At 29.6% G+C, this 10,999-nt stretch overlaps 2 protein-coding genes across 2 annotated transcripts in view; one reads left to right on the top strand and one right to left on the bottom strand.

Moving 5' to 3' along the window:
- The window catches only part of LOC106467722 (cytochrome c oxidase assembly factor 5-like), an 8,334-nt gene extending 5,056 nt beyond the window's left edge, over positions 1-3,278 (top strand). The window contains exons 2-3 of the mRNA XM_013928097.2: positions 1,972-2,073; positions 3,131-3,278. Coding sequence (XP_013783551.1) covers positions 1,972-2,073; positions 3,131-3,172 — 144 coding nt within the window. The 3' untranslated portion in view covers positions 3,173-3,278. The remainder of the gene's footprint in view (positions 1-1,971; positions 2,074-3,130) is intronic.
- A 1,155-nt stretch (positions 3,279-4,433) lies between these two features.
- Positions 4,434-10,999, bottom strand: part of LOC106467721 (signal peptidase complex subunit 3-like) — a 23,683-nt gene continuing 17,117 nt past the window's right edge. Inside the window, exons 4-5 of the mRNA XM_013928096.2 lie at positions 8,561-8,676; positions 4,434-4,844 (exon numbers count right to left, since the gene is read on the bottom strand). Coding sequence (XP_013783550.1) covers positions 4,712-4,844; positions 8,561-8,676 — 249 coding nt within the window. The 3' untranslated portion in view covers positions 4,434-4,711. The remainder of the gene's footprint in view (positions 4,845-8,560; positions 8,677-10,999) is intronic.

The raw sequence follows: 10,999 nt of genomic DNA, 5'->3' as shown, positions 1-10,999 counted from the left end.
TTTGGTGTATCTGGATTTTCAGAAATCATTTGACAAGATGCCACATAAAAGGCTTGTAGAAAAAATTATCTGTATAGGTGTGGGGGATAAGTTAGCTAATTGGATGGAAGAAAGCAGAGGGTTGTTATAAATAGAGTTCAGTTAAACTGGATTAATGTCACAAGTAGGGTACTTCAGAGCTCAGTCTTAGGACCTTTGCTCTTTTTTATTTATGTCAGTGATATTAAGGTCTTAGGTGTTGCTGGCTGTGAGGAGGATGTTGCTGCTTTACAAAAGGATTTAGGTCATTTAGTGAGTTGGGTGAATAAATGGTAGATGGGTTTAATTATAATAAATGCGAGCTAATCATGTAGGTTATCATAATTTGAATTATAAGTATAATTTGGATGGGAATAACCTTAATAGTGTTACAAAAGAAAGGGATCTTGGTGTAGTGGTTAATCAGTCTCATAAGCCATCCATGCTATTGCTAGTGGTAGGGCAAGTAGGATTTTAGGTTGTATCTACAGAAATATTGAATACAAGTCTAAAAAAAGTTATAATTTCATTGTATGGGTCACTGGTTAGGCCACATTTGGACTCCTTACCTTAGGAAGGACATTGAATTCTTTATAAGAGTTCAGAAGAGGGCTACTAGAAGGGTACCTGGAATGGAGGGGTTGTCATATGAGGATAGGTTAAGATCTCTGAAATTGTTCTCTTGAAAAAAGAAGAGTTAGAGGGGATCTGATTGAGGTGTTTCAGATTGTTAAGAGAATTGATTGTGTTGATACATCATTTTTTTTCATACCTAATGGTGAGAATGGTAGGACTAGGAGCACAAATATAAATTTTGGTAAGGTAGGAATCATCTTCAGCTAAGACAGTTTTATTTTTGTACCAGAGTAGTTGGCTTCTGGAATGCGTTGTCTTCGGATGTTGTGGAGGGAGTAAATTTAAGTGAGTTTAAGAGAAAACTTGTTAAGTATATGAATGATAAGAGCTGGTTTTTAACTTTTTTTTAATTTATTTATTAATAGTTTTAGTTTAGTTTAAAGGATGGGACAGCCTAGATGGACTAATAGGCCCCATGTTGTCCCTAAACATTATGCTAATTCTATGTACTCTTTCAAACTTGTGTAAATATAGGTTTATTGTGGTGAGTGAAAGACAACTCAAAACACCAGAAGTTCTCATGTTCATGGCCTAGTGAGACAATAACTTTATCCCCGTCTCACATAATAGTGGCAATATTTACAAATTTCTGAATTCCTAAGTATTTGTGTTTTGATTGCCAACTGAGACAACTGGTAGGTGAATTCTTTTCTTTTGGCCCCAGCTTTCAGAAACACAGGGTGAATGATGTAGATTTTCCATTAGATAAGCTGTTTTGTGACTGCTTTTCCCCAAGCCCAGATTCAGGATGTATTGAGGAACCATTTCTGTTATATAGTTTGTCACTAGTGTGATCTTCCAAGTTCTTTGCTCCACAAGATGAGTAATTTGAGATCTTTAAAGAAGTCACACATGGCCTTTCTGGCAGTATAACTTTTGGAAGTGCTCACAAAGCATGCAAGTGATCTTCTCCTTCCCTGCCAAATCCACCTTCATTGTGACATTCTTCTCCAGCCCTTCATCTATCTCTTAAATAATATTTCCTGTTCCCTTTCACTTAGTCTTGCATATTTAAAATACCATTATACTTTTGTATAGTCATATCTGATCAGTCAGCTGGCACACGACAAAACAGGTATCGTTATTTGTTCATGGCATCTTGTATTAGATATGTGAAACAAGAATTTCAAACAGTTCCAAATCTGTTACTATATTGAACAATTCACATGTTACCTCAAATTGGTGATTTTCACATAGAAATTGATGCTTATATATTATTAAGTTAAAAAAAAAACACACTGATCTCATTTGAGGAACTTTCATATTTAAATAAAGTATATTGTTAAAGTTGTCTTGAGAATTCTTTTTTCTTCCCAGCATAAGAGAACACCAAAAGATTGCCTATTATCTCATGATTCCAGTGTTCCTGCAGAGTGCTATCAACTTAGACAAACATTCTTTGAATGTAAACGATCTTTGGTAAGCAAAGCAATAAAGTGAATTATTTATTCACATTTCTAATTTTTTACTTGAGAAAGAATTTATCAAAAATCTCTTAACCTGAATATTCCATACCAAATTCATGTTTAAGCTGAAACGGAACAGTTATAAATCTCACTAGTAATATGTACATATTTCATTCTGGAAACTTAATCATATTTCTTTATTAAATTAAAAAAAAAATTTTTTCTGTCTTTTATATACTTATTAGTAGGTACATGTGGCTTTCAGTCCTCATATCCAAAATATAAAGTAACGTAGCTTGACAACTAAAACTGGATTTATCATTTATTCTGGTTTCAGACATCCACAGTCAATTACATTGAGATAAAGGCTTTGTTTTATAACTATCATAACAGAAGGATCTATCTCTTTCTCTACACTTAAAATTATGAAATATAGTGTTAATACTTAAAAATTAGAACATAAAGCTTTTAGTACAAGTCCTAATTATAAAACTTGTAATCAGCCTTTGCCCTTCAGTAAGGTATTGTCATTGGTCATTTCACAGAATTGGTAATAGTAAAAAATGGGGTTTGGCATAAGTAGGGGAGTAGCCCCCAAGAATAAAGTAATACAAGTTATGCTACATTGTTTCCTTTGACAGGAGGAAAAGAGTAAAATATCATGAATTTTTTTATTATAGATAAAAGGTTTTAGTTTTGTCATTCCTGCTTTTTTTTATTTCCATTTACCTTTCTAACAGTTACCATGTTTTCGTTTTATTTGTTTTGGTCAGAATATATAACCTCTTTGCAGTAAATTAAAAGTCATTAGGTATTTTTGATTTCAAAGTAATATGAACAGCATATTAATTTAATACAAAGTGATTTTTGATGTCAATCACTGATTTTAAGGTGAATTAATAAATGCTAAAAGTAAATCCTATAATATAATCTTTAACTGGTGATGTATTTCCTCCATATCTTGGCTTGTCTTATCAATGATAAAAGCTTGACAATGAATCTAATTTATTTTAAGAATAACAAGGTATTTGAGCTTGAATGGTGCTTTTATAGCAGTTCTGTTTTCTTAGCTGGACAACCGACAGAGATTTCGTGGAAGGAAAGGATATTAAACGTTTCTTTCAACAGAAGACTAAAAATTTAGATAACATGACTATTTTGTAGTATGTATTATATAATAAAGTAAAATATAAAGGTGGACTTTATTTATTCTAGCAATGTTCTGTTATTATATATTTATTGTATTTGAAGTTTTTTACCCTTGGAGATTTTCCTTATTATTTTCTTTACACTAAACATGCCATTTTGTCATATAAACTAATATGAGAACTCATAGACGACTTTATAATATACGGTAGTAGGAGGGAATACATCCATAATATTTTACAATTCCTAATGAACTGGGCTCTGAAACTATATTAATTAAAATAAAATTCTAATTCCATAAAAAAAACTGACCTATTCTATTATATTCCACTTATCAAAATTGCTTGAATATTGAATGTAGTTTTCCTCTTGTACTTGAAAATATTCAATATTTAAAAGTTATGGTATATACCCATTTGATTTATTAGAGCCCTTGTACAATAAATATTTTTAAAATGTAATTGACACCAGATCTTTTGGTACAATACTCAAAACTTTCATGCCTATTACATATCCGTACAATTATTTTGCGAAACTAACAGCAGGATTTGGTAATATCTCTATCAAGCATTTCTTAACGAGAAAAATAATTTACTCACTGAAGGAGACATAATACTTGAAAAAAAAAAGTATCTGTTCAGAGTTTTGTTTTTAACAATAAACGCTATGATATATGTAGGTCGTTACCCAAAAGTAGCATAAAAAATTAAATGATTCAAAAATATATCCATTATCTACAATGCAGTACCTTCACAGAAACATCCAAGATAAAAAATATACAGTCCTTTGTGTAGCATTAATGTCTGAAATTGACCATAATGTGATAAATTTATACAAAGAATCTGAGGATAATTCATCCACTGGTGAAAGGAAGTTTGTTATTGCAAAGAAACTCAAGCCCTTAATAGATCACCGACATACAGACTGAATCAACCAAACACACCCAACTATTTCTTAGAGACTAAACTTAGTCCAAGTAAACTCTGTAGTAAAACTGGATGTTACTCATCAGGTAACAAATTTAATGGTATTGGCTTGCTAAATTTTTTTTTTTTTTATCTGTTTCATGTTTTTATTTAGTGATGCATTTTTATCTTGTTTAATTTTATTTAATTTAACTTATTGTTAAGCCATTGTATCTTACCTTTTTATCTCAAATAAGTAATTTAAGTAATAAATATTTAATGAATAAAATAAAATGTTATGCTAAGCAATTAAAACAAATAATTTTCCTCACAGAGAACATGAACACTTTATTAAACTTGCTACCACAGTTATACAACATATATAAGTAAACTCAATCTTTTCTCTGCAGTATATCATCTATTGAACCTTATTGAATTAGTTTATTTTCCAAGATATCCAACTATGGTGTGTAAGGAAGGGAAAATATTTTGTTACACTAGTAAACTTTAAGAAAAAATGAGAGATGTGATGTCGTATTCACAACATCGTGGAAATAGATGTTTTCTGATGAAAGAAAGTAGCATTCCCGGGATTCATTCTCACATAACTCTGGAAGTTGTGTATTCTGCAGGAAAGCTAAAGCTGTGGCTACCAGTACCAAATACATTTGGTAAACTTCCAGCATTTGGTATTACATTCCATGAGAGTGTCAAGGTGATATTCTTGTTTCCCCTATAGATGATAGATGATAGAAAAAAAAGTTTTGGATAATATACAAAGATCTTAATTTGCAACTATTCAAGTCATTTAAAGTAACCTTAAAACAAGCTATATATATAAAATATTTGGATTTGGGGGGGGGGGTGTACAAGGTCAGTCAAATTGAACAACCTTGTATAGACTTAGGGTAGAGAAAATAACAGATAGTTTTACTCAAAACAAACATTTAAAATGTATTTATGAGGTTTTAGAGATTACACAAATGAAATTTGAGGTGAAGAAAAGTATTTTTAATCTTAATATGAAAATCACTTTGCACACAGACTATTAAAAACAAATACTTGATAGATTCATGGACAAATCATTATTTTACTTTATTAAAAATACTTCACTAAAAAAATATTTTAAACTATATAACTATAGACTTTAAATGAGTACATAGAGTTCATGTGGTTGGTCAGATTGACCAAGCCTGTGTTGAGAGAGTTAAAGAGTTGTGACTGTAAACAATATATTTAATCTAAATTACTCTTTTTTTTTCTAGAATGACTTAAAATGTAGCATAAAACTACATTAATTTATCCTGAGTAGCTTTAAACTCGTAACAGTATACATCTATTTATAACGAAATTTGTTTTATCGCCCTTTGAATCATGTCTAACTACTATCCGTGCCATTATAAGTTGTAATTCACTCGGGGTATGTGCAGCTCACTTACATGCCTCCTGAAACATTATTATATTATTATTATGTATTTTACCTAATCTGATCTTATCTATCCTAAAAAGATCCCTATTTTTACATTTTAGTTAACCTTTATAATGATAAAAAAAAGAATAAACATGAGAAACAAGAATTAAAGTACTTACCCAATCTTCTTTTTACTTGCTGTCAATTGTTGATGACACTTAACCCTACTTTATTTTTATACTAATGGTAGTAATACACAAAATAATTTTTATTTAATTAAATAATGCACCAAAGAACATAGAATAATAACATGCAAAAAGTTGACAATTTCCCCTATATCAAAATTTTTCTGGCTTTCTAACTATGCGACAAAAGCCATTACAAGTTCATCCAAGCTAGTTGTTAGCTTTCCCAAGGGAATGGAGCTTGTACACTGAGTGATACTGATTATTATGTGTTCAGAACACAACATTATACAATACATCATTTGATAGATGAAAACCTTGGCTTGCTTTTGGTTATAGGTAATATATAATTAAATGTAAGAGAGAACTATTAAGAAATACTGAAAGAGAGAATGACAGGTGGGTATGGCAGGAAGGGCCTGATTTTATATTTGATAGCACTGTAACCAAACAAAATTGAAGGCTATAAAAATTATGGTTTGTCTGAGCAATGACGTTTTTATAGTGAGTAATTTACGTTTAATTTCATACTTTTTGGAGGGGTTGGTGGACAAGATAGAGAAAAGAAGATGCATAGAGAAAATGTATCACACTAGGGAAAATTGAAGATTTTTTAAAATATTGCCTTGTAGAATTAAAAACTTAAAACTTGTATACTATTAAAATATGGATTATGAGATAAGATTTTATGCTATACTAATAGGTATAACAAATAAAAGGTAGTTTAATAAAATTTTGAATGTAAGACACTAAAACCTTGTGTCACGTGTAATATAGGATACTCATGGCAATAGGGTTAAAGTATAATTAAAAACTGAAAATACTAGGCTTTCTTGATCTCTTTGCTCAAATCTCAATTTTAGTGTAATTTAGAGGCATTTTACATACAATGATACAAACAAATAAATTTGTATTTTTTTACTTAGAAAAAATTAAATATTTTATAAAACTTAAAATTTTCTGATAAGTTTCAAATAACTAAACTGAATTTCTAAAATGATGTTAAATTTTGAACACTATTCAGATGTAACAGCTATCAAGGGAAGAAGCTTACAATTGATTATCTGTCTTGATTAATCACTAAATCTTTTAAACTACACCTGAACAGTATTCTTACTTTTTTTGTCTCTTTCTCTTAAGGGCAATTTAATATGTTTCCAACTCACCATTTAGAACTTCAATAATTATGAGTACCTATATAACAGTTTGAAGAAACTTGTGAAACTGATATAATTTTAACCCCAAAATAATGTTGCCATACCAATTAACTTAAAATTCTACAGTAGTGACTAGTAGTTGCTTATGGTGTTTCTCACACCTCCAAATTATTTTGGAGGCGTTTATCCGGGAGTAGGACTAGCATCCTAGTCCGGACACTGGGTGAGCATGTTTTGGTGTGACAGGGATTCGAACCCGCGACCTGCATATTGAGAGTCGAGCACCCTAACCACCTGGCCATGCCAGGCCTGTACAGTAGTGACTTATATTTGCTGATGAACTGTGTTGTAGGATGACACCAGTAACACAATACAATGTTTGGCGGGCCACTGAAAATTACATCAAAATATTAAAAGTTTCTTACTGTGTATTTTAGCAGAAGCATGTTTTGCAAATATTTATAGTTTTAGTGGTTCATACAAAACCATTCTCACTTTTATCCAGTAAGCAGTAAATATTCATACTGTTATGTAACTTAGAGCTGCATCACATAAACTAACTAAAGAAAACAAGTGCAAATCTGATTCAATGTACACAAATACAAGGTCTAAATGAAAACATCAGAGAATCTATGATATTTCATATGTAGAAGAACAGGTTTTAAGATGCATGTCATATGCTTACTCTTAGCTCTTGCATCATACCCATTTTCAGATAATTCTTTGAAGTTGTATATATATTTGTGTGGAAAAACCAAAAGATACAAAGAAACATGATATCAAAAATACAGAAACACTATAAACATATTAGTTTGTGAGAGGTTAATTATACTTGTGATAATCTACCTTCTTTAGTGAAAATGTATATATATCTACAAACATTTAGAATTTTCATAGGATTGTTTGAAATCACACTCGAGTAGTTTTGATTTATACAGAACCACATAAAGTTTAAGATATCAACAAAGCCATATTTAAGTAAATTAATTTTCCTTTCAACTTTTCTAAAAAGTCCATGCATACTGTCAGATAATACGATATTTATGTGTAAGTAAAACATAAAATATGATAAAAATGGTGATATAATATTAGGTTTTACTCAATGCACAAATAACTCAACTATAAGTGGGATTAAAGAAATCAAAATTCCACATTTGACTGTTCTAAAAGATAAAATACAAGCCATTTAAAAAAAAAACACATTTTAAAGATATCCTATTTCTCATATTCTTAAAAGCTAATCAGAAAACTTTAGACACCATGCCAAACAAAATTTAAGTTTTAAAAGCCAAATGCAAAATAAAAGAAGTTACTTTAAAATCAAAACATTTCAAGAGTGGTTGAAAAAAAGTTTTTTAATATACAAAAATTCAAACTGAATATTAAACAGTTATACAAGTTAAAAAGAATTTGTTCTATTAAGTAAAAGTTCTTCAAATAATTAACTGAGTAGTTGTACATGTATAATGCTTAGGCTACTGTAGTTATTGCATACAGATAATCTCTTAATTTTTAACTGTTTTTAATTTATGCCATGGAATTATAAGATTTAGGCAAATGTAGTTCTGACATTCAACATTTTAATTTTACTACAATGTAGCTATATTTTGCAATTGTTTAGAATGTTCTTTTGATCATCTAAGTGGCATATGCAATAACAAATAAAAACAAGTTATTTAATTGCATTTGTACAAACCTGAGACCATTGCCATCATCCCAGAAGTAATACTTGGGGTTGACATTTCTATAGTCTATCTTTGCTTCATCTCCTCTACGAATAATCTTATCCCATAAAACAACCTGGTTCAGAACCTGGTTTGAAAAAAATCACATAGAAATCACTAAATACAACTAATCAGTTTTGTTAAAAATTTATAATCAATTCACATTCTTGACACTTTCTTTTACATACATAGTAAATTTGGATTGAAAATAATGGAATTCTAAGTATTAACTAGAAATAAAAGTAATAGCTGAAAAAAACAATCCATAATTTTTTTTATGACAAATCCTGAAAGTGAACATTTTTCAAAGTATTCAGACCATTCATATGGAACTTGTTTTGGATTACAGTGGAGGGAAAGTGTGCCTAATCATTTATAGGTTGAAATGTTTGTAAAAACATGGTACTGTCTACACCTGTATAAAAATAAAATTCAACTAAATATATTTCAAATTTTACAGTACATAACAAAGCATCTAACATTCACATACATGTAAGCACTATGTCATAAATATTTTTGTAGTAGTGTTGTTTTTCTTTTAACTTCAAAATAAGATTAGTGAAAAGATCCTTCAATTTCAAAGACATACATGTATATGGTATGATAATAATATAATGGCATGTTGTTTCCTTTTCTACCTATATGTAAAAAGAGCAGCCAATTATCAATCAATAATTGATTAAAAATTGTATAAAAATGGCCTAACCTTATAAGTTAAACATCATGGTAAAATATATATCTATTTCATGCTTTTGATACTTTAAATTTTAGCTAACAAACAATGTCCAAGAGTGGTTGATATTTCAATGAGATTACCACACAAACACCAATGTTATTTTTTGACAATATTTATGTATACTTACATAATTGTCATCTACATGTTTGGTCTCATTTTGTATGCAAAAAAAAAGTTACATAATTTTTCAACTTTAATCTTAAAAAAGTGGACCAATGACAAAAAAGCCAATCTATCAAATTTTAACTGATGTGTCTATGTATGAAGCCTGTTGATAAAATATATTATTGGTGGACTGGTCCAACACATGAAGCATACTGTAATACCTAGATTTATAGTATCTCTAATGAACATGGAAAATAATTATTTTTTTTTATATTTGATGTACTAATACAAGTGTAAATTCACTTAAGTGGTATCTTCAGAATAAAAAATCCAAAGTTCTAAAATTCAATACCTTATGTGAACCTTTTTGGTTGTTTGAAAAAGTTATGAATTTTAAATTATTCTAATAATAAAATAATGCATAATATTTACAGCTATGATAAAGAGAAAAAAAAACAATGTAATACAACTACTACTATTGTGAGCAATACCAGGATGAGGTAGATATTATAAATTTTATAGTCACATAGTCTTTGTGAATTACCTAAAAAATGGATGATAAAGTTTCACCTTTTCAGATATAAACAAATAATTAAGAAAACAAAGTAATAGGTCTTGATACAAACATCGATTAAATTCTAATTGATTTCACTTTAAGATATAAATTTTCTGAAGGCCTTCTCACAATCATGTCTGAATAAATAAAGTACCTAAGTAGATCAAGTGTAGAAGAGGAAAAACAAAAATGTGTCTACTTAAATATAGTTTTGGTACAATTCTCAGAAGCTGTTTAAAAAGCTCTGAAATTTAATATTCCTCCTACTGTCAATAGTCTGGATGTTTCCTCGGCAATTAAATTAATTACATACGGCCTGTGTATAAGAAATTCATCAAAATAAGACAAAGACAAGTGTGTTTAATCCAGTTTAAGGTTTGGAAAAACTTAAAAGTAATTTTTCTTGTGTTGACAACAATAGCATTCACTATTCTGACAAGTAAAGTTTAAAAATAGCTTGAATTGGTAATGAAGAAAATTACAAGTTTAACATAGTAACAAACGTTCAATGTTAAACTTGTAATAGTTTTCTTCATTACCTATTCAAGCAGTCTTCAAACTTTACTGTCTCAAAGTTGTTTTTTATTTTGACAATCTCCTCACCATGACAACAGTTTTGAATAACTTTCATGCTCATCACTAACCACGTTATTAAGTCAAAAACAGCAAAACATAAAATCAAAATGCTGCAGTTTTAGTGCAAAATTAAATAATGGGCTATCTGTAATCTGTACACTATAGAGAATAAAACCCTTGATTTTAGCATTGCAAGTCCATACACTTACCATTGACCAACCACAATCACAGGGTTAATACACAGTAAAAGCATAAAATTAAATGACCCCTAGAATTCAACTATGAACTTCTCTTGTACCCCAGGAACCAACGTGATAATGTCTTGCCCATTGTTCACGAATACCAGGCTATCTCTCTAGTTTCAAAAGTATGTTACACCCCTTTATTGGTCCAAAAATATGCATCTTTCTACAGTTCTCAATGTGATAAATACTTTAA

This window comes from Limulus polyphemus, unplaced genomic scaffold, assembly GCF_000517525.1.
Source record: "Limulus polyphemus unplaced genomic scaffold, Limulus_polyphemus-2.1.2 Scaffold2717, whole genome shotgun sequence".
In the NCBI taxonomy this organism is placed as follows: domain Eukaryota; kingdom Metazoa; phylum Arthropoda; class Merostomata; order Xiphosura; family Limulidae; genus Limulus; species Limulus polyphemus.
Note: the sequence above shows the minus strand (reverse complement) of the source record. Positions and strands in the feature narration are given on the sequence as shown.